A 24533-nucleotide genomic window follows, 5' to 3' on the forward strand; every position below is an offset into this window, starting at 1 on the left:
AATCAGCACTTTTTGTTGACAGAAGAGGTTTGGTAGAGAGCTACAATCACTGCAGTAACCCTCCATGTCTCATCCGCCTGCCACGCAACATCATGAAATAAGAAAATCTCATCTCAGGAGGGGAAAAAAACAGTTACGAATATGATTCCACAGACGAAGAGACAGACGAGAGCATCCTGTTTTAAAGATTGGATTATTGAGCTACTTGATATGGCCATAAATCTACACTGAAACAGACATGATTGATAAGATACCTTTTTTTTTTTTTCCTAAATAACTTTTTTTTTTTTTCTCTCTTTTGTACATATTCAGGTTAAAATAGTATTTGAGGAAGACAAGCTTTACAGTGTCCTGCAGTGGTGGACTTCACCAGAGAATGTCAGTCCCCCCCCATACATACTCACACACACACACACACACTCGCACACGCCCGCACACACACACACACACACGCACGCTACCCCTATGGCATTATGGGAAAAAAAAAGGTTTATTTTCCGTCCCCACCTTCCTCCTGTCTCCACACTCGCTTAATAAAACGTGCCCCCTTTGATAGTAAATCACAAGTACGTGCTCAGAGTTCTGATTCATGAACGTTTCTCTGTTCTCTTATGCGCCAATGGTTAATACAGTATCATCGTAGAGTTCGATATTGTTTTTTGTGTGTGTGTGTGTTTATGTTTTCTTGTTATTATAGGACAAAGAGAGAGAAATCATCTTTGCATAAAAGACATTCGCTTCTCTTTCAGACCGTGCACTGTCCTCCAGGATGCGATGCCCTCAGTTGTGTGTGTGGGGTGGGGTGGGGGAAGTGGAGGTGGGGGGTGGGGGTGGGAGGGGTCGGGGGGCAGGGGCAGAAACACGAGGCTTCACAAAGTGGATCCCGTGAGTCACAGCCATCCAAGCTACAAGCCTCCCTCTGTTGTACTGTCTTGACGCTGCTCCGCCCCAAAATAACGTCCTCTCTCTCAGGATTAATATGATTATTGTCATCATCATCATCATCATCATCGTCACCGTCGCCGCCTCTTTTGCTGTCGTTTGTTGTTTTCTGCTGTATTTCTGTATTGTCATGTCTGAAGTGGACCGCGGGTGTCAGTCGGGTCACGTGGATGTAGATGTCGTGAACGGGGAGTTGGGATCTTCTTCTACGCCGTGTTGGACTTGCCCAGCTCCTCCCTAATTGCTGAGGACACAGAGAAACACACACACACATTAGGATAACGGATTCATTTTTGACTTACCATGCGTTCACACCGTGAGCAACCAGCTGCTGGAAGTCAATTCCTTTTCTAGGATCTGAGACAAGCCTGCCATTGTGATATTTGTCCCCATCGTATCCTCATTTGTCAGCAAGGGAAGTGGGCTGCTGTTTTACTTTTGGGTAACATTGCCAGTCTGCAGCAAGGACGTTCTGTATAGCAGCTCCTTGCAAAACTGAATATCCTGCCTAATTGTTGCAACATTAGCGCTTGAGTTAGTGATTGTCTAGCTCAAACTAGATAATGCATGGTGATATGGCCGCTTGTGGTTTGTTAGCATGAAAGTACAACACATTTTGGGTTGTTTTTAAAGTTATGAGTCATCTTAAGACCTCTGCTGCAAAACATGATAAAATCATCTGTGTTTTTGAAATGCTGACTGAAGGCAGGAGTGGATAGCACATTTTTAGCAGAATATACCTTTGAAAGTATAAAGAATATATGCCAAAACAGTACCTTGAAGCAACCGATTGAACATAATTTTAAACAATCTAAAGTTACAACGTGGCTTCTAGGTTTTGCTTTTTAAAGTTCAACTGAGTACACACAGACAGAAAGAAAGATACACACACACAGACAGAGAAAGAAACAAAGATGTTGTGGTGTAAGAACTGAATCACACTTGGATCCAGAGTGACGTCTGTAACTGTTGGCAGTGCAGTTTCAGTGTGTTTGATGTGTATATTCACTGGTAGAGAGACTTCTGAAGAGATCTACACTGGTGTTTGTGCAGGAGAATTTTCTCTGTTTGTCTTTCTTTTTTTTTCTTTCTTTATGGCCCAGCTGTCTGTGTGTGTGTGTGTGTGTGTGTGTGTGTCCAAGTTACCATCAATGAGCTCTTCTTTTAGCTTCGACAGCTCCTTCCTCATCTCATCCAAAATGTCCTGAAAAAAAACAAAAACAGTCATACATTATTAAATGTGGCAAATGTAAATGCTCAGGAAAGAGAAACCAGGGTGTTTCCACCTGGCGGCTCTCCTCTCCACCTTCAAATCCCCTCGGACAGTCACATGACATTGAGATGAGCTGCTGACTGACAGGGTTTCCTCTGGCTTCTAGAGGATGGTAGTGAGGCACTGCCAACAGGCTAGATGATACACACGGATATTCTCTCTCTCCCCCCTTCTGTCTCTTTTGCAAATGAGCTAATCCCTGTGCAGTGAATCCTTGTCAAGTTAAGCCCACAGACTTATTTAATGACAGAGAGAGCGAGAGACACAGTGACAGAGAGAGCAAATGGGTAAATGAGTGCGGCCTGTAGTGTCAGCCACACTATCTCGCCTCCAAAAACACACTGAATGAGACAGAGAGAGAGAGGAAGAGAGAATGGGTGGACAGCTCTCAGGGTGCCGCCCCTCTCCCGGTCCCACTGCTGTGGTGATCTGTTGCGGTGGCAGATAGGGAGGGCTTTGGGAGACTCTCCACTTATCTAGCGGGCTCATTCAGAGGTCAGAGGGAGGAGCTGCCTTACAGCAGGACACGGCCACTGGACACACCCACGCTCTGCTCGCTAGTACTAGGTCTAGGACTGCATAATTAATAGTAAGAAAAAAAATATATTGACCAGAGGCAGGAAAGGCGTTTCAGTCCGCCTCTGAAACAAGTTCCTGGGATATTGTGTGCAGTTACTGGGATATGTGTCTGCCATAGAAATGAGCTACTCTCATCTATTAGTTTCAATTAAGCTGTTTGGAAGCTGTTGCTGGACCCCAAGACAAAACAAAAGGCACTTAAGCTGCCTAATGTCCTGCCATAATCACCATGATATATTAAAAACAAAACCAGTTATGCTAGGTCATTAATGAAGCTAATAGATGCATTAATTACTTGTCTTCACGTAACACATGGATGGTATCATATGAATTCCATATCTAGATAGAATTAAGGAGTTATAGTAGTTTCAAGAAAACCAGATTTTCCTCATTAATATGTACATTTATGCAGCAAGGTGCTCCAAAATCTAATCAGATCACATACTCTACAGGGGGGGGTATGAAGTTTCTATTAGGGCGATTTTTAAAAAATATCTAATTGCGATTATTTTGACTGATATAGCCCTAGTTTCTATCATGTATTGTTGAGTTATTGTGTTCACAAGAATGCATCTCCACACAGACAGAGAGACACACAGCCAGTCACCATGGCAACATACTGTCCCCCCACCATGGTACATGGTGGCGGGAAACAAAAAGAACAGTTTGCAATTCCCTGATTAAATCACAAAAGTCTATGAGTTTACTCACCTGTTTCAATCTGTCGTAGTCGACTGTTTCTGTTGGCACACCGTTGGCACTTAGGGAGGCGGTGGGTGTCGGAGTGGATTTAGGTCTGGGAGGAGAGAGGGGCAAGAAGGGTCAACTCAACTGAGTGTAGAAGACAGAAAAAGAGGAACGAGGTGGGAAAACAACAGCGGTCACTACATCTTCTTCATGTATGTTGAATAAGTGTATCATTTTACATATCACAACATCTCTGGTTTTATACTAGCACTTCAAAATAGAGAAAGTGCACTGAAAACCGCATAGAATAATATCATTGAGATTTAAAATTTGTTAATACAGCTAACATGACAATACAACGTTAGACCTCAACATTATCTAAACATTCCTATTCACAACATGACTGGTGGAAATCAAGTAAGCTCTGAATAGGACAACAAAGCACACCTTATGAGTCTGAATAAGTGGCTGGTAAATGCCAAAATTCAAATTTTACTACTTCACCATCCAACTAAATTTGCAGGACAGAATATGAACTGAGAGATCATCTTACACAACATTGATTACCCACTAGATTCATTAGAAAACAAATTTACCAGCCAGAATACCAGCAGAATATTAACAGCATTTGTCTGGTGGCTGGTGATAATTTCCCACCAAGATCATCTTCTGATTTGTCAATGTATTGGTTGATTTAAAGCAATATCTTTTCTCAATTCATTTAGTTAGTTGCTTTAGCATCTGTTGGAGCAAACCTGTTGAATTCACTCATTCAGTCGGTCACTGTGTTAAAGTTAGACTTGGTTATAAAAAGACTAGGGATGCTGCCAAAACTGCAGTTCAGAAAACAACCTGGTTAGAGCATGCACACACAGTTGGGAGAGTGAAGTGCACTCGCGTAGACATGCGTGTAAAATACACACTCAAGCAAACACACACACACACACAGTTCTCAGCCACTGCACCAGCTGATGTATCAAACTGTTGCCAACAAGGTAATCAACCCTATCAAGAGAAGGCCGGATCTCTCAGTTCCTCTGGTAATTCCCCACATCCTCTCTCTCCCTCCACACACACGTGAAGAAAGGATCCTACGCTCATGATAAACCTGCATCTTTAACCGATTTCCAAACTCGTCCTGAAAGAAGTGACGTTATCTAACAGTTAAACTAACTTATTTCAAGTCACTTTCCATTGTTTCAAGAAAATCACAATTAAAAGGATGAAATAATTTGTTAGGTGTGACATTTTTACAGTGCGGTTTCCTGGGACCTTTTTCCTCCCATGTGTCTGACAAGGGATAAGACGAGGATGCAAACAATCCAGGAAAAAGACCACAAAGATCCAACTAAGCTCTACTGGGGGAACTCCTCACTGGATGTGTAAATGATCGGGGGAAATAAATTGAGACAGCAGCCAATCAGTCTCAAGAGAGGAAGTGTGAAGAGGAAGGAGAAGTGAAAGGAAAGGAAATGAGCTCTGCACCGGGGTCATTTAGTAGTTTTGGGCTGGAAACCGCACAAGCACATGGAAATGATGTATTTATTTCATCATTTTTCATTACGTAATGCATGTAGTGGAGAGCAAGAGGAACAATGGGAGTGAGAGGTGGACTCAAATGCTCAGTGCCACTACTGCATGGTGGGCACAGTATCCTAGAAATTGTATTTAAAACAAAATAAAATCTGTTTATACAACCTGTAAGATTTACTGTTTGTATACTGGGAAAGATTAATATGCTTGCTCTTGCTAATGTGTTGGCTGTGTCTCTAATTTATTCTGAACAAATGCCAACTCAATGCCCCTGCCATCACTTGTTGCCTGATAATAAACACCATTTTTTTCCTACCAAGATGGCTGAGTGGTAACAAATTCTAATATTGCGTTTAATTCGATTTTTATTTGGATTTTATTGGTAATTAATCAAGTTTATGAAGAGTTTCTGAAATTGGAAATGACATAAAAAGCCTGCTCAGATGCACACACTGTAATGCAGCGCAGGGAGTTTATGTGGTGTGACAAGTCTTGCTCCGGCCACCGCTATGGGTCAGATATTAAAGTCACTTTTAATGAGCTGAAATCAAAAACGCCCATCTGGTCTCCTCACACACACACACACACACACACACACAGCAGGCCTTATCTACGAGTGCCTGCTGGGTCTGTTCTGGCTCCAAAATGATAATACTGAGCCAAGTCTACTCAGCACTGGGCGGCACCTCATTTTTCACTGTCTGTGTCTGTGTCTGTATGTGTGTGTGTATTGTATATGGTCGGGTGTGTCTATGTGACACACACATATATGGATTTCCCTGTTTTGAAAAACGCAGAACTCAAGCTAAATGAGGTTCAGGGGGGCAAAGGTAGTAGAGCATGCAACACAATAGTAGTATAAATCCATCATACACATTTTCTGTTTTAGAAAATGCCACATGACATACCAAACAGCAGATTAAGAGTTGCCCCCTGCAGTTTGGCAATTATGGGAAAGAGCACACACACACACACACACACACACACACACACAAGGACAAGACAGGATTCATTCCAAAACGTTTCATCCAAGCATATAAAAATCCCCCCCAACAAAACCACTTCCAGCACAGCAAACTTTGATGAAAAAAAGAAGGGAGATTGTTGTAAAAGTCGGGGATTTATCAAACTCTCCAGGCCCTTTTCTCTCTACCTGTTGGAGGAATCTGCTCCCATGGGATTTCTCCACGGAGACTCTCGTCTGTGTGAGCAGCAGAGACACTGACTTTACAAATCAGAGCGTGGCGTTTCTGCCCCAAACCCGATGAGACCCAACGGGTTTGGGTCGGACTGTGTTTGTACATTAAACGCACTTAGGTTCAGGTTTGGTCAGAGTTTAAAACTACTGTTGAAAAATGCTATCACGCTTTCATAGGATTAGAGCTAACGGAAAGCTATTGATCCTTTGGCACTGTTCTGGTTCAGAGAGACGTTTTGGGGGTTTGGGCTCAAATTTTGGGGGCCACATTTACTGCCATTAACCTTCAGTACACTCTAAAAGATGAAGGATCTTAGGGGGATCTAAAGCCATAATTACAGGTAAAACTTTTTTGGGGCTAGGGGTTTTATTGGCAACTATCCTACAATGATTGTTTATATTAAAAAATACAAAAAAAGTAATTCAAAATGACAGACAATAAAAGGGATGCCCTATAATTGGCACTAAGGCCCTGACCTTGGCACTTCTTACTATTGGTTGCTTATTATTTATCCAAAAAATGTAAAATGTGAATGAGCACATCCAAAGAAATACTCCAGCTCCAGATACCATCCTTCATTTGACCCTAGCAACAAGCAGACAGGTAGCTGAGCTAATTGTGCATTCATGTGCTGTCGGGATTATGGGATACATGACTTTCCCACTAGAAGTATCACTTGAACAACTCAAACCCCCACCCCCACCCATCCAAGTCGGGCACTGAAGTCTGGAAATAAGGATTTTAAAATGGTACACGAATTGGCCAAGTTGTCACGTAGCTTCCAACATGGCCAACATGGCTGACAACATACAATAGAACAGTAGCCCAAATAACTGCTTAATTAAAACCTGATATATCACATTAAGAATTTGCTTTCCTCCGTCTCACACAGGTACCAGTAACGGCTCGGTCGACATTTTCAGATGCCTCCTCTCCATGTTTGTTTTTATTTCTGACCAAAAAGCACATGAATGCTCAAGTTGGGTATCCGACTTCACAACTCGGAGAAAAGTACGTCCAATGTGCACATGAATGCAGCATAAGCTTTAGTCATGTTAGCTAGCCACTGAACGGCCCCAGCAGTGCATCATGCTAAAGCTAGCCGATGCTAATGCTTTAATACGTTGCCACGGCCCCTTTCAGTAGGAAAATTACGTTTAGTAGCATCCCTGCTAGCCATTCAGATAGGCAGTGAACATAATGTGAGACATAATGATGAATGAATTTGTGTGAAATACACCTTTAAAACATCAAATTGTTAGCTTTTGAACCGTATGAAGATATTAAATGTATCTTCAGTGCAACAGTCCATGACAAATGATATCAGTGTAAGACAGATGAGGGAGAAACCTAAATCCATTTTTCATCCTGTCAGAGGAGAAGCAGAGAGATACCGTACCTTCCGATAACTGGGGATTTGCTACCGTTCATCGTGTTAGTCCTTTCCCACGGCTTCCTGGGCATGTCTGCAGAAAAACAAAATAAAAACAAATATGAAAAGTCATCTTCTCTTACCATGTGAAATACAGCTGTTCCTCAATCATCTTCAATTCTTCTGTAATCATCCGGGGAAAAAAACAGGTGAACTTCTAGTACAAGAAAGTGTCACTTAACAGAACAACAAGAACTGCACATTTACTGTAAGATACATCAGATCAGAGTGTAATGTCAGTGCATAACATTATGAAGTTGAAATGTAATTGGATCTATGCTGACGTGGATCTTTGTCGCCTGTGTTCGGAAGATGCATATTGTTGTTTTTCTTGATGGTGTTGATGCTTCCCCCCCTGCGTCCAGATGCTGAATGCTACTAAACGTTCGCCGCTTCTCTCACTCACCTGGTGTGCTACAGGCTGACACTTTCGGAGTCGTGTTTACCTCGCCCTCCTCCTATTGGACAGAAACAGGACAGGGTTCAAAAGTCAACGTTGAGTCAAATAGTCTGGGCCACAAATGTGACTTGGGGCGATAATCAGAGAGACTGGCTTCACAGGATCAATGGAAATCGATTAGACAGGACCAGACATTCGTGAGGAGGGAATAAAGAAGCCTTTATCATTTGTCTGTGTTTCACCAATGAGATCTAGACAAAGCTACCTAGTTTTAATTTAAAATACCCAAGACCCATTTCATTTTTCTTGCTAAAAACTTGAAAACCCTCAAAGGTTTACATTTTGTATTTTGCAAGAAACTACAAGTAACAGTGGAAATCCTCTTTTCCCCCCCCAAACGTATTTAACCGGTAAAATGGATGTCACCTCTCTTTTGTCTAGGTCTGTAAACATAAACATTCGTCTTTTATAAATATAGCCTTTCAAAGTCAGTACAGGGTGCTCATGAAATGCAGCACAGGCGGCACATTTAATAGCAGTGATTACAGACAGGAATGCAGTACATCGGGTACAGCATGGCATCCAAACTGAGAAAACCGGGGAATGTGGACTATCACGCAGATAGACTACTGAGTGATTGACAAGCGAGTGATTACACACAGGAATGTGGGGAAAGTATGCAGATTATCACACAGAGGGCCTACTGAGTGATTGACCCGTTGAGGGGAAAGTAATGATATTTTGGGTCTAGATCAAACAAGATGTAGATGTGAGAGCCGTTCCTGTCTTCCCCCCCCCCGATACTCACTGATCTCTGCTCGGGTTCAGGCGACGAGCCTTTCTCTGCAATTCTTCTCCTGCCAAGACACAAAGTACAGTAAGGAGATGTTCAAACTGACACAAATGCCACTCAAACACACAACAATTTCCTCCTAAACGCTAAATGTTGGGTGAAGCCTTTAATTTAGAACTCCCAATTATTGTTCTTTGACAGCAACAAAATGCATTGAGTTAAATTACAAGTTGCTGTACAGAAACTAAAAATACTGAGCGAAATTGGGAGAGCTGTCACCAGTTCTCCCTCAATTTGCATGAAATTACTTTTTTCAAGGTATAACAAAATCCAACATTGTGACCAGGCCTATTGACTGATACATTTTGTTACTGTCTAAGCACATGGTAATTACGTGGGCGGGTGCTGTCATCTTAAATAACACTTGTCATTCTTGTCCGCATTAATGATGGCTGCCCCTTCTGTCACTTCCATCACTTTGCTATATTTTAACCTGGCTTGACATTCAATAAATAGACCCAGGCAAAGTAGCAGCAGGACTCATTTGGATTGCAATTAAAAAACACACAAGGAGCTGGGGGATCCAACTGATTTTGCCAGTGATACGTCACTGGAAAATAACTGTTGTGTCGTTCAAGTAGTTCAAATATCTGAAACTATATTCAAACATGTCTAACCGGGTCTGAACCTCATCTAAATATGTCTATCTACCTACCTTGAGACGTATTGAATCTAAACATAATAGTTAGATGTGATGCAGTTGTACCTCCTGGCCAGTAGGGCGCTCATCTCCTCCATCAGCCCTCCTCCCCCAGGCAGAGGGCCGTTGCCGCGGGTCTCAGCTTTGGCCCCCGAGGCCCCTACAGCCCCCGCTATGGCTGCTGCCAGAGCCGCCCCTGCATCGTCACTCTGGAGGGACACGAGCAAAATCAAGTCAGATCTAGCCAAATATTAGATTAATAGAATAGAGTATAACTGTAATTATCTAGAGGGAATCGGAATTGGGAATTTGAAGGTTTCTTACAAATGGTTGGCAATAAAATTAAGTGCAATCACAAATGTAGAAACGTAGTCTAACAGTCTTTTACCCAAAACAGTATCCTAATGAATGAGATGGCTGACCAGTAAGCCCTTAACTTTTTTGGAACAAAATTTAATTAGGGTTAGTGGCACATATTAACCCTATTTGCTGAATAATTGAAAATGTATTGGTGGTCTTCTCATGTTAATTTCCTATCAGTACGGCCAATTGCCATAAACATTGAAACACTGGGCCTAGTTCTGTCGCTGGATTACAAGCAAATAATGTGGATCTGTTGAATACTGAATTGTAACAAATAAAGTAGGATTCAAACTGGATTCCTAAGCACTAGCATCTCATTTTCCACTTATTTTGAACAATTATTTAAGAAATCTGATGTCCGCTGAGGCCCTCATGTATCGTGATTCATATTGCAATCACAATATTGAGAATAAAAAAAACACAATATGATTTTTGTCAAAACTGTGCCCTAGTTAGGGCAGATTATTCTCCATTTTTGTCATGTTCCACATGACAGTAGAAATGTTTTGCTGGGAGACTGTCGGCAGTAGACGCAAACCTCTCCTCCTGAGTCTGAGATGAGATGTGACAGATGGTGACTGTGTGTGATCATGCGTGTGATCATGCGTGAACATGGCGTGCATGTGTGAACGTTTCAGTGACAGTGATTCTTTGTGATTATGTAGGAAGATTGTGTGCGAGTACAATGTGTGTCAAATGTGTGTCAAGTGTGTGTGTGTGTGTCAAGCCAGTGCTTTACAGAAAACAAACGACACACATACAGATAAAAATGTGTGTGTGTATTTAATTAAGGACCACAATGGAAATAATTTACTAATACTTTTATGTACTATCATCAGAGTTCAGATATGGATATGGATATGAATAAATATTTGAATATGGATATATGTGTTTTTACCCATCGATCGGCCAAATAACCAATCAGGCGCTCACCCTTGGCACTTTGCGCAGCTTGGCTCCGGCGAGGGCGGCGGCCAGGCCCGACATGGGGCGGTCCTCCGCAGGAGAGAACAGGCCGGCAGGAAGGGGAGGGGCCGGGGGCGGGGGAGGGACTCCGGGAGGGGGAGGGGGCCCGGGGGGAGGAGGGGGGGTCCCGCCGGGAGCCAGCATGGGAGGCAAGGGCGGAGGCGGGGGCGGGGGAGGGTGGCCGGCCGGGGTCGGGGTGGTGAGGGTGGCGGCTGGGGTGGCGGGCGCGGAGGTCACAGTGGAGCCGGGTGGCAGGGGGGGCGGCGGGGGAGGGGTGGGGGTGGTCAACACCGGCGTCTGCACCACGTCTGCTGGGGGGAGGAGGAGGAGGAGGGTGGGGGTGGGGCGAAGACACAGGGAAGAAAAATGAAGTTGAAACCGTCATAATCTTTCAGGGCAACATGTGACAGAGCAAGAGCCTCTCGACTTCAGACTCGGTTTGGACTTCGACAAAGACAAAACCGTATCAGGTCAGTTTCACAGACGTGGATTAAAAAGTCCTGGACAGAGTCTTAGTGTGAGTGTTAATCTCAATTGGAGGGGGGGGGGGAATGTTTTTAGGCTGGATTAGGCTTAATCCATGTCTGTGAAACCAGCTCACTCCAAGTAAACACAGAATTCACAACTGCTGAACATGATGATGCATTTCACTCTTGACTTTCTAAGAAAATAATAGATTTTTTTTTATTATTTCCTCCCAATCGCCTTCACATCAAATCAGGTTTTACTTATATATATATATATATATATATATATACACATCATTACAGACCAACAATGTTTCAGCCTGAATAAATCTTTGTTAGGTGTATCAGCAGGTCACACCATTGTAATTAAGTTTTGCGGAGCAGTAAGGCTATGTGCGGGAGGAATTTCAAAATCTATTTTATCCTTGGTCAGCACCGGTGAGACAGGTGGATGTAAGCTTTTAAAAAAACATTTCAAAGAAAATAAAACATGGAATAGACTTATATATGGTATGACAGCATGCTACATCACAGCAAAATTTATTTTCTCATTCAACATGCAACATTAGTGAGTAGTAGTGACCGGGTTTAAGGCTGGAAGGTATTCATTCCAATGGACAGAATGGAGACAAACCTTTCAACATACAGCACTACATAAACAAAACACGCTTTTTGGCATAGTGACACTTTTTTTTAGCACACACACACACAAATACGTAATGAGCAAAAGACAATTAACACAGGAACTTGGGCAGCGATCATGTTTAGGTCAATACCATCTGTCTCTGTATGACAGATAATTCATAGATTCAAAGATACTCTAATTTCTAATCTAATCATTATGAACTAGTTCTCAGTTCTTTGCTTAGAATAAGGAGACCCTTTACTTTATTCAAGATAGCAATAATCATTTGCATTTTACATTTTAGAATGAAACTTCTCATAATAATTAGTTCACTCTAAGTTCTCATCACAGACCTAATATTATGATCAATACTCTATGAGGGAATGTGAACATGTCGAGTTTATGATCAATGAGAACCGGTCAGTCGAGTCTCTTCCAACCAATCAGTGAGAGGAATTCAGAGGTCAAAGGTCATTAGAACACCTCCTCTGGCTAATAAGAGAGAATCGCCAAGGGATAAAGGTCACTGGAGCATTGTGTTGTATTGTATTGGTGTATCTGCATATAAATGCTGCACAGCATTATTAAAGAATAGGCTGGCTCCTCCTAGTTCAGCCTTTCTGGGTTAAAGCAATTGAAAAGTTATATTTTAACAACATTAAGAGACTGAACTAACTAGCATTTACTTAAATTTTTTTCTGAAAAACAGATAAAAATGTAATACATGTTAACAGAAAGTTAATACAAGGGATCTTCAGAAAGTGAATTGTTTGTCATTGCTTCCCATTTTAGTGATGCAACTAATTGTCTACCAGTGATGAATTAATGAATATCCTCTACTGTGAATGTAAAGGTCTTTTACAACTTGATTCTCTCCAAATAACCTGACAGGAGACTTTATTTCTAATCAATGTTTCTAACTGCAAGCTTAACTGTGGCACAAATTCAATAAAAACAGTAAACCCTCCCTCCCTTCCCTTTAAGATGCCCATGTAACCGTAAACTAAAGATCTTTAATTCATTGATGTTTGTATTTAACCACAACTGAATTAAACTCAAGATGGAAGCCCAGTAGAACATTATTTGGTAACTCAATCATGATCTTGTACCACAACCAGTTTTGGGATGGGACAGCAGGCCATTTGCTGCTCTCGTCTCATGCAGAGGGCGAGCATCGTCCTGTGAACCGACACAGGCTCAGGTTTTGATCGTTGACACATTAACCACAGGACACACAGTGATGAATCGGATGAGGAGCCATGGTGAAATCATAAGATCAGTACATTCACGATGGTGAATTGCAGGAAAAAAACCCCAACTTTGAATGAATTGAGGAAAGAAAGAAAGTCAACCTAGAGGTGAAGACAGCAGTGGATTCTTAGGACTTTTAGTCAGAGATCTGTATCCACTTAACAACAGATTCCTACTGCGGTGAGGAGACAGACATGCCATGCTGAAAGACCAGACACAATTCACATCCAATGAGCCGTCGGCCAGCCAGACCTTCGAGGAGCAAGCGCATAGACACACATAGACTGACAAAGCAGTTAGGAAGGCCTGTGCAACACATTTAAGTGAAAACAAGACCAGCGGTGCAGCCACGCAGAGACAGTACAGACCCCACACTAGCCCATATAGTCACCATAGCAGCCATTTCGGTGCCAAAAGCTGCGCCCAACACTGGTGATCAGATCTGGAATCAGGTTATACTGGTCAAATCCTACACTTTTCCTCAGAAGGAAGAAAAAATCTCCTCTAAGATCAGCCTTCACTTTGCACTGGGCCCAGATCAATAGCATGGTAACATATCCAGCCCTGTTCAATAGCCCCGCTGTTAGTTGGTGAGTCGAGATAGCGGTGAAAGAAAGAAAGACCGAGGGAGAGAGAGAGAGAGAGAGAAAAGGGAGAGAGAATACGAGAGAAAAAGAGACAAGAGAGGGAGGGCAAGAGGACCAGAGAGATCGAGAGAGAAAAAGGACCAGAGTGAAGCAGAGAGAGAGAGAGAGAGAGCCTTACCATGGGGCTGGGGCCGAGGAGAGAAGACCCCCTGAGGTGTGTGGGGCTCTGGGCCTGCGGCGGTCTCCAGCTCTCCCAGCCCCGGCAGGCCCAGGCCCACAGGGAGAGAGAGGTGCTCAGCGGAGGCGGCGGCGGCAGCAGGGGGCGCTGTGGAGGGAAAGGGAACACCAGGAGCCTGGGATGAGGAGGGGAGAGACGAGACGGAGAAGGAAGACGAAGGGGGAGCCACGGGGGAGGGCAGCGGGGGCGGGGGAGGCGGGGTGGGCGGGGGAGGCGGGGTGGGGCAGGTGACGCCGAGGGGGGTGTGGCCGTGTGGGATGGTGACCGGGGAGGGCGCGGGGAACATGGGCGGGCCGTTGGGGGACGGCGAGGGGGGCTTCTGGGTCAGCGGGGAAGGCGCCGGGATGGGGATGAGCGGCCGCGGGCCTGTGGCCTTCCCTGGGGGGCTGCTGATCATGACGGGGGGCGAGGGGGGCAGGGGGGTGAAGTTGCAGGCTGACCACACCACGGACTTGGGCGGGGGAGGTGGGGCGGGGGCGGGGGCTGGAGCGGGAGGCGGGGCTTGGGGCAGGGCTTGCTGTCTCCTCGGGACAGTGGCGTAGTGAGGCAGGACCGGGTGGAAGGCGGAGCCGAGCGAGGTGGCGAATCGGGAGGCGGAGTGCCTGAGCGGCGGGGTGGGCGGGGTGGTGGAGGAGGGCGAGGGCGTCCCAGGAGCCGGGTAGTTTGGGGTGGACGGAGACACGGGCGTCGAGGACGTCTTGCCGTACTCCGGAGGCGCCGGAGTGCACAGGGTGCTTTCAAAGGCTAAACGAACGCCGACGCGAACGAAACAAGAACAAGGAAAAGGACAAGACAGGACAGGAGGGTAGGAAGGAAGGAAAGAAGGAAGGAAGGAAGGTAGGAAGCAGCCACCGCGCACACAGGAGGGAAAGACAACAGGTGAGGACAGAGAGAAGGAAGGAGGGAGGGAGGGAAAAAGAGAGAAGAGAGAAGGGGGCAGATGAAGCAGGAAAAACCAGCACAGACCTAAACCAACGTTTTCTTCCTGGTTGTGTGTATTTTGTTGGGCAGAGATGAAGCTACTATGTTAGTGGACATGGGTTAGCACAGGGGACAGACCCAGAGGCAGACAGCATATAAGAGCAGATAGGAGGGGGGAAAGTGACACCCATCAGATCCGAGTAAATGCACCTCATCACCGGCGTCATCAAGCCTCTGCGTCACCCCAAACTTTATAACAGCCACACCAGACAGTGTTTCCTCTATATTCATTCAGCAGTGAGACACGACAGCAAGTGACAAGCTAGAACTTTGCTCAATTTAAACCAAAACACAAACGTTTTAAATGTCTTTAATCAAAATAAAGTAAGTTTTAACGGTTTAACTAAAAAAAACAAAACTGGGACAAACATGGAACCAAAAATCCTCCACAGCAATGAAAACTATTATAGGGGAAACACTGACACACATCCACTTGAAACTACTTAAGACACCGATTCCATGCTTCAACCAACAAAAGGCGCTCAGATTCATACCAGAGCCAGGCACTGCAGGTAAGATAACTAATCTAGGTGGGAAAAACAAGTGTGTAACCCCCCCTCCTCTCCTAGGACAACTACTGCCAAAGCCCATCATACTGATCAATTCCTGTAGACTGTAGAGAGACATAAGACTGTAGACTGTAGACTGTATTAGAGACATAAGTAGCTCTATAGTGAAGCAATTGACAAGATTTTGGTATGATGGAAAATTATGGGAAAGAAGGCCCAGGTCAGAGTTAAACTTTAAGTTTACAACAAAATGGAGCAACAATTTTGGACTATAAAAAAAAAAAAAAAGTTAATCAGTTTTCTGTTCTCCCATCACTGCAATTCACCATTCCAGGACGAGCCGTTTCATGAAAGTCAGTTTAAATATCGTGGACGCTCTTTGTGCTGTGAAATAGTTTCGTCCTTTAATATACACCATGCCCCTTCTCTCCTGTGTCTCTTAACTTCTAATCATCACCTCCTATCTCATGTAAGTAAAGTAATTCCAGACGGGTGTGACCCTCTATTCCCCAACAAGAAAGAAAGACTCATCACTCCTGTTTAAATTGGGAGCAGATGGCAGCCGTTATCCCAGTGTCTCTTAATATGAGTTAAATGCCCTCTTGGCCTCATCCTTTAAATCGTCAGTGAAGCGAGGAGTGCTGGGTCGGCCACCAGTGTTTGGTGCTCATGTTGCCTGAGTCAGCTAACTAAGGGCTGAATAATTAATGCTCTGTTTGGCTGCGTTGATAGCTTGCTTTTAGCCTTTGCCTTATTACCTAAGCTGTTTTTAAAAAGGTATAATTTAGCTGTACCCTCTTGTACTTTATAGAACCTTATTATATATAATGACATTTTCTTTTTTTCCTTGTGGTGAGGTGACAGATGGGATTGGGTGGGGTGGTGGCTGGGTGAAGGGTTACAACCTCAATTTGGTGATTGTATTTATGAATACTATTTTGTCCTAAAAAAAATAAAATAAAAGTATTCTCTCCTTTGATTCTAGCCCTCGCTAATTATGTTTCAAGCTAATTGCCTTTGCTGTGTTTAGTTACGTGGCAAGCCTAGCAGTTAGCGTAGCCAGAACAGTGTTACATGGACCTGCCATATGTTTTCTGTGTGTGTGTGTGTGTGTGTGTGTGTGTGTGAGGGGGTTAGGGGGGGGTGAAGTTGTTAATCCTCTGTTCACCTTCTGCTCCACTGCCCCCTTGCTAGTGATGTAATTCCACACTTTTCCCCCAGATCTTATCATCTTGACTGGATCTTCATCTTGGATACTTTTCCTACCAACCTACATAGGAAGCCTTGACATACATACGCTATCTCTCTACAGCTCTGTTCACTCTGCTCTCACACACACACACACACACACACACACACTTACTCACAGACATATTACAAACCTACACACACAAACATAATGAGACATATTACACACAGAAACCCTGTCTCGTTCTCTCTCACGTACACATATCACAACCTTGATCTGACCCTGCTGGACCAGAAACACACACACACACACACACACACACCGAGCGAGAACACTACTGGCATTGATGTGAACAACTAATCACTAGCCATGAGACAGACAGATAACCTGATGGACTCTGAGCCCTTTTCTTGGCCCATTTCCACGCTCTCTACTTGTTCTTCTTCTGTGTTACTTTTTCACAGTCCTTTGCTTCTCCCAAGCCCCTGGCTTGTTCTGGAAGCTCATGGTGCATTTACTGTTTAGCCCCTCTAACTGGGATGAATGCTCATCCCGACTCCCACTCCATCACACACACACTCACTTTCTCTTCTGCTATCCTTCGGTTTGCCGCACTCTCTGTTTCATTAACCCAGAATTCCCCTTCATGCTTTGATTCTCCCTCTCTATCTCTATCAATTTTTTCACCTGACTTTCCATCTACCCCCCAACTGTGTAGCATACCTTCCTTTCATTTCCATCCTGTCTATTAACATTTTACACCTCCCTTTCCTCTCATCTTTCCATTGAACTTAGACCTTTTCCATCCATCTCCATATTTCTTCTCAATATTCCACTACCCCTCCCCTTCTTTTTCCTCTCTCTCTCTCTCTCTCTCTCTCTCTCTCTCTCTCTCTCTCTCTCTCTCTCTCTCTCTCTCGGCGGATCACGTGACCAAGGCCCCAGCTTTGCTCTGCCATCCCACAATAATCAACACACAACCAGAACACACTGATTACACGCCGAACTGGACACATACACACACACACACACACAAGAACATTAACATAGGAAGACGACGCAGACACAGTTCAGCCTCGCTCATCCATACTAACTCAACTAAACTTCATTTGACTAAACAAAAGCATATAAAAAAGGCCAAGCAGTAAAAGCTTCAGTAATTTCCATTATCGCCCAAGTCACATTTATTTACAGGTTATACGCTGCATGTGCTCAAAAATAATGTACGCATGCTGAATTTTTACACTTCTATTCCCTTTTATACACTTTACTTTTACTTAAACACTTTATACACTGCTGTGGAGAGGGGGTAAAAGTGTGTGTGTGTAAGCGGGAGAGGCAAGATATCAATCATAGCCGGTATGGGCCAAAAACCACACACAGTAAGGCAGACAGCTAGAGCGTTGAAGAAAGCAGAGGGAAAATCAATCTGGGAAAAAAAAAGACACCTTCACATTTTGAATTCCTATCTCCTATTTTTCTGTGTCAAAGAGAGGAAAACGGTTTCTGTCTTTATCGTTCAGCTTCCCTCAAGGCAGGTTGCTAGCAGTGTCGGGACTGAAGGCAATTGGTATTCTAACTAGCCACTTCTCAGCTAAGTGAAGCAGCAAATCAGAAACTTTCCACACAAGTGCCTTGTGAAGAAAAAACGGCAAACTAAGATTGAAAATGTTTAAGGAATCCCTTTCAGTAAGTGGAAATGCTCAAGCGTTTCCCAATTTAATACAAGAGAAGAAGAGTTGGTTAAGATGATAAGTGCCAAGTAATAAGTGCCAGACAGGCTGAAAGCAGCACAACTTGACATTTCAATTGCACAGAGGGAGTGAGGACATGATGCTTGTACAAGGAGCATTTGTCAGTTTCTCAGTTTGATTAGGAAAACAATAATACAGTTTTCACACGGTTGAAGCTGAAGCTCCTTTAGGATCACCAGAAGTTATTAGCAAACACTTTCCCAGAGTTAGACATTCAGTTTATTCATTCTCATAGCTTAAATTTTTTTACGACAATACTTGTGAATGGCAATAGCTGCTGAAAAGACACACACACACACACACGGTTATCCTGAAAGAGAGAAAGAGAGGACTATGAAGCGTTAAACATTAAATCAAAACCTTGCAGCAAACCCGAAACAGACCCATATGTTAACATACAGAACATGCGTGTGTGCATGTGTGTTCCTGCATTCCTATGCGTTTGTTCTCCAACTGTATGTTATTCTGTTTGACATGTGTGTAGAAACCCCCTCCCCCCCTATCCTAGGGCTGTTGTCCACATGCACACACACACACACACACACACACACACACCCTGGGGGTTTCACTAACATTCTCCCTGATGATGTATTTATAGCTTCTGAGTAACGCCACAGAAGGAACTGTGCCTGCCTGTGTGTGTGTGTGTGTGTGTGTGTGTGTGTGTGTGTGTGTGTGTATGCATGCGTATGCTGATCCGCCGAGCCTGGCATTGAAGCGTGCCACACAACCCTGCCTCCCCTAGTGACCCAGTCCTGAAACGACGCCAATTTCCCGTCCCACCACACGACCAAACCCTCATCCATCAAACCCCCAATTTGGATTCCGAGCGCCTTCCCACCTGTGGCTCCACTTTCTCCCTTCTGTTTGTTTATTACATCGGACTGAAAACGATTTTCTCTCCCATTTTCAAACTGACTGAGCTTGAGCTGAGCGGTGTGTTTAGCCACAATTCACATCCTCAGAAAAATGCATGATTGAGCCTCTACGCCCTTAGCTCCGCATATTCTGGGCTCGGGCCCAAAGACGACTCTCAAAGATAATAAACTAAAGATTTAAGGAGAATTTGCTGGAAATCAGAGTTTCCTCCCACACCAAGCTGTTCTTACATCATTTGAAGATACTGACTAGGGCTGCAACTAACGATTATTTTCATTGTCGATTAATCTGTCGATTATTTTCTTGATTAATCGATTAGTTGTTTGGTCTATAAAATGTCAGAAAATGGTGAAAAATGGCGATCAGTGTTTCCCAAAGCCCAAGATGACGTCCTCAAATGTCTTATTTTGTCCACAACCCAAAGATATTCAGTTTACTGTCATAGAGGAGTAAAGAAACCAGAAAATATTCATATTTAAGAAGCTGGAATCAGAGAATTTTGGCTTATTTTTCTTAGAAAATTACTCAAACCGATTAATCGATTATCAAAATAGTTGGGGATTAATTTAATAGTTGACAACTAATCGATTAATTGATTAATCATTGCAGCTCTAATACTGACTGCTGCTTAAAACACATTTACCCAGCTCTAGTTTTAAATCTTCATTTGTGGCCTGTGTATGACTCATTTTATGATCTTAATGTGTAATAATTTCATACCATGATTCTACTAGTCCTGGTGACCAATTGTTCTTATCTATTGCTTTTCTAAATAGAAACAAAAATATAAAAAAAACAAACATCTTCATTAGTCTTTTGGATGATAAAATGTGTCGGTGATGTGGGGATTGGGGGGCTCTTTCAAGAAATCCTGCATTCACCCTCACACACACACAGCAAAATCACACACACACACACACACACACACATACACTTCTCCCATGCCCCAGTGCCTTAGCAATCTGTTCATAGCGCCTGTCCAGCCCATGGGCAGATGGGCAGCACGAGGCAGAGTGTGGGCCACAGCTCAGCGCTAACAAGGCTAGCGAAGAAGACTAGCTGGAGTGTGGCACAGAGACACAAAGCAGCTGTTTCCCAATCTGAAGGAGTCCACCCCCCCCACACCCCTGCTGCACCCTGCTTTGGCCCGCTTTCCATGGACAACTTGCTCAGAGAAAAAGCTCTTGGTGCCAGAAACCGCTTATGAATAAATATGTGAACTTCTTCAAAGTTACAGTTGCCTGGGTGTGAATTTCTCATCTTCCCCGAGTAACACCTTTCTGGATTCATTACAGCTTCAAATTCAGAAGCCATGCTGTCAATTTTAATTAAGTTTTAAAGTTTTCACCAGGTTTAACTCCCAACTGGTTGTCCCGTACAAATTCAATTAATTCCAAACCCTCACATGATAGTTTTTAGACACCAGATATCACCGAGCTTCAAAATGTGTCTGAGCTCACAGCTTTGGTGAGAATTTAATGAAGGAAGCAACTGATCTCTTAATTAAGTATTTACGTTAATGAACAGTGTTTAACGGATCAGTCCATTAACTGATTTATGCAGACAGAAAACTTGCAGTGTGCCTCTGCTGTAAACCACACTAGTGAAACTGCTGTTCTTGTAGCTGTTGGATCCAGTTTAAAACAGACATACTAGTGCTAATAATCATTATTTAGCAAACTAGAGTGATAGTTTGATTAAGTGAAGCGCTGCACTGTTCTGTTGTTCAGTTGTATGAATTTGATGATCTATCTAGCCCACATAACACCTAACCTGGTGTGTGTACGCACATACACATCCTCCCTTCTGCCTTCTGAGTTTGTGAGCAAAGAACATTTGAAGGACGTCTGTGCAAGTGTGTGTGTATGTGTGTGTGTGCATTAAGGTTAGACTCATATTGGTTTCCCAGTATATCAGACTTATATTGCCCTTTGACTAAATATTGCATATCGGCCAATCATGTCTTCTACCGGGTCATTTGGATTTTGATCATTTTTCTCCTGGTGGAAGATATACATAAATGATGAAGAAAGCCCAAATATTAAAGCTCACTGATCATTATTTACTGAGTTTCCCCCAGTTTTGTGGAGTGAGGGTCAAAACGATAATTTTCGCCTGTGATTTGGAGCAAGTTTAGTGGTCTAAAAGCGACACTGAGAAAGGTAGCAGCTCCACTATTTTTCTTTTACAGAGAGACTTGGAGGTAGACTACAAGATTCTGGCAGTTTCAGCACTTGATTTTGTGATGTGTGCCTATGGCAGCAGCCGAAAAACAGAAAAAACACGAGGGAGTGATTTTTCTGAAAGTTTAAATATCAATCACTCCAAAAGTATTAAAGATACCTCAATATCCTTTTCCTTCCTGGTTTAAAATAGAAATATCTCGGTGTCTATGCATTTGCAAGGCCCTGGGTGTTTTTTTCTCTTAGATAATGACCTGTGACTATAGCTCCAGAATTAAGTAGTCAAATTTGACAGGTCAAAAACCAAGATATTTTTATTTTAAACCAGGAATTAAAAGGATATTGAGGTATCTTTGATAGATTTGTAGTGATTAACATCTACACTCCAAAAAAAACACAGCCGGTGAAGTTTCAGAAATTTGAGTTTCTTCCCCAAGAAAGAAAAAAGGTCCCACTCATTATTAGAAGTCTTATGAACTGAGTATGGGTTTCAATGGAGAGTTTCAGTGTTACATTACAGAGATTTTTCCACCCTGTCAAGAATAAAATTCTGGGGTAAAACACTGAGTCCTTGTTTTTTTTTTTGGAATGAAAATGGCAAAATTTAAAAATACTGAAGATCGGTATCGGCCTTCAAAAACCCATATGAGTCAAACCCTAGTGTGTGTGCACATTTGGCTCTGTGTGAGTGTGTGTATATAAGTAGAAAACCCAAGTGCATCACTCACCGGCGTTGGAGATGCGTCTCCCTCTCTCCCAGTCCTGCTGCTCTCTATCCAACTGCTCCTGCTGCTCCCTCTCCAGCCGCTCTCTCTCCGCCTTCTCCCTCTCCATCAGCTCTCGCTCGGCGCGCTCCTGCTGCTCCTGGCGTTCCCGCTCGACGCGCTCCCTCTCCGCCTGCGCCTCCCTCTCCTGGCGCTCGTGTTCCTGACGTTCGCGCTCCTGCCGCTCCCGCTCCCGCTCGCGCTCCAGCATCTCTCGCTCCAGGCGCTCCCGCTCCTGACGCTCCCTCTCCAGGCGCTCCCGCTCCACCTCCTTCTGCCGCTGCAGCTCCTGAAGCTGCCTGGAGGAGAGGAGAGGAGAGGAGAGGAGAGGAGAGAGGGAAGAGGGAAGAGGGAAGAGGGGAGGAGAGGAGAGGAGAGAGGAGAGGGAAGACGGGAGGAGAGGAGACGAAAGGAAACGAGGAAAGGAAAGAAGAGGAAAGCAGTAGAGGAGAGGAGAGGAAAGGAGAGGAAAGCAAAGCAGAGGAGAGGAGAGAGGGAAGAAGGAAGAGGGGAGGAGAGGAGAGGAGAGAGGGAAGACGGGAGGAAAGGAGATGAAAGGAAACGAGGAAAGGAAAGGAGGAGAGGAAAGCAGTAGGAGAGGAGAGGAAAGCAAAGCAGAGGAGAGGAGAGGAGAGGAGAGGAGAGAAGAGAGGGAAGAGGGAAGAAGGAAGAGGGGAGGAGAGGAGAGGAGAGAGGGAAGATGGGAGAAGAGGAGACGAAAGGAAACGAGGAAAGGAAAGGAGAGGAAAGCAGTAGAGGAGAGGAGAGGAGAGAGTGAATGCATATCAATGTAAAATTCACAACAGTTCTAATATTCCTATTATCTATTATGAAGAAATAGCACCAATTAGACATTTTCTTTGACCAAAGCAGACGCTGTGGGATTTGCACGCGCCGAATCGATATTCATCAATCCAAACAGAATAAAAACAACCAACAATGATGTGAGAAGAGACACGTACCGATGATGGTGGAGGTGAAGGAAGAAAGAGAGAGCGAGAGAGAGGTGGAAGACGAAAGCAGGCACTAAAGAGTGAACGGGAGTAAATTAGTGTGGGACCGGGCTCGACCCCCCTGACCCATGGGGAGAGATGGCCGTAATTGTTGTCATTATATAAGACATAAGTCATTATATAATAATTGCTCTTCGGCACAATAGCCACGCTGTTATGCAACCGCGGCCAGCTCTGCTAAAATTTAGGCACATTAAAAAACACACACTGAGTGAAGACTGCCTTTGGCGAAAGCCTCCCTTGGCTGCAGCGAGAAGAAAACAATCTGCCAAGAACCAACATTACATTTCTGCGTCTGGAAAATTAAATACAAGGACAGAGTGGCAAGGATGAAATCTCCACATTCGATTTTGTCCTGTTTTTATGTAAAATTGTAAAAAGGTGAAATTAATATTGAACTATAAGCACAGTGTGCTTGGGGAGGTTTTTCCCAAGGTGTTTGGTACAAATTGTCTCTCTGGATCCAATTATAGTCACTAGGTGTCAGTGTAAGGCAGCAGAAATACTTAGGAGAGAGAGAGATGGGGAGAGAGAGAGAGAGAGAGAGAGAGAGAAAATGAGTGAGAATAACAGAAAAACATAGCATTTCTGTCCTTGTGTATCTTATTAGATTAAACATAAATGATCTCTGTGGGGAAATTAGGCCACTGTGGCAGCATTTAGTACTAGGATACAACAAAGAACAGTAGGATATAAATAAGAATAGAGTAAAGGAGGCTTACAGAAACATGACAACTGACAATTTCAACATATTAAGTGTATTTCTGAAAAAAAAAGTAGCTTTCACAGGATGTTGCAAAATCACAGCATCAATATCAGCAGCAGCAGAACTTACTGAGACAGAAAAACAGAAATATGCGCTTTATGGAAAAGGGTGAAGAATACATATACAATATATACTGTAAAACAATGAGGGGAGAACGAGAGTATGAGAAAGACAAAATGGACTCATACTCACATGAACAGGTCTACAGGTTGCCAATCATATCTGTGCGATTAGAAACTATACACCTTCCAGATCTTGCTGCACTAGTCCTACACTCTGCTGGTCTTCACAAAAACAACATTATCTCCACTGACAGTGAGTGAGTATGGTTTTTACTAACAACTCATATTACAAGGAGGGTGTGAGAGGTGTGTTTGAGATGAATGAGAGGGAGTGGGAGAGAGAGGGTGAGGGAGGGAGACCAGATGTGGGTTGTGGGAGCTTGTAATTCATCAGGTTC

At 43.7% G+C, this 24533-nt stretch overlaps 1 protein-coding gene across 1 annotated transcript in view; it reads right to left on the minus strand.

The window, feature by feature from the left end:
• Nucleotides 1–1064: 1064 nt before the first annotated feature.
• The window catches only part of enah (ENAH actin regulator), a gene marked incomplete at its 5' end in the record, with an annotated part of 37408 nt that continues 13939 nt past the window's right edge, over nucleotides 1065–24533 (minus strand). The window contains 11 exons of the mRNA XM_071540936.1: nucleotides 1065–1186; nucleotides 2089–2146; nucleotides 3506–3590; nucleotides 6168–6215; nucleotides 7613–7679; nucleotides 8052–8103; nucleotides 8854–8902; nucleotides 9605–9747; nucleotides 10835–11175; nucleotides 13976–14779; nucleotides 22259–22593. Coding sequence (XP_071397037.1) covers nucleotides 1149–1186; nucleotides 2089–2146; nucleotides 3506–3590; nucleotides 6168–6215; nucleotides 7613–7679; nucleotides 8052–8103; nucleotides 8854–8902; nucleotides 9605–9747; nucleotides 10835–11175; nucleotides 13976–14779; nucleotides 22259–22593 — 2020 coding nt within the window. The remainder of the gene's footprint in view (nucleotides 1187–2088; nucleotides 2147–3505; nucleotides 3591–6167; nucleotides 6216–7612; nucleotides 7680–8051; nucleotides 8104–8853; nucleotides 8903–9604; nucleotides 9748–10834; nucleotides 11176–13975; nucleotides 14780–22258; nucleotides 22594–24533) is intronic.

The sequence above is a fragment of the Centroberyx affinis genome, unplaced genomic scaffold (genome assembly GCF_046629955.1).
Source record: "Centroberyx affinis isolate AG114_WGS23_722 - 3 ecotype Tasmania unplaced genomic scaffold, CSIRO-AGI_Caff_v1 ptg003751l_1, whole genome shotgun sequence".
Lineage (NCBI taxonomy): Eukaryota > Metazoa > Chordata > Actinopteri > Beryciformes > Berycidae > Centroberyx > Centroberyx affinis.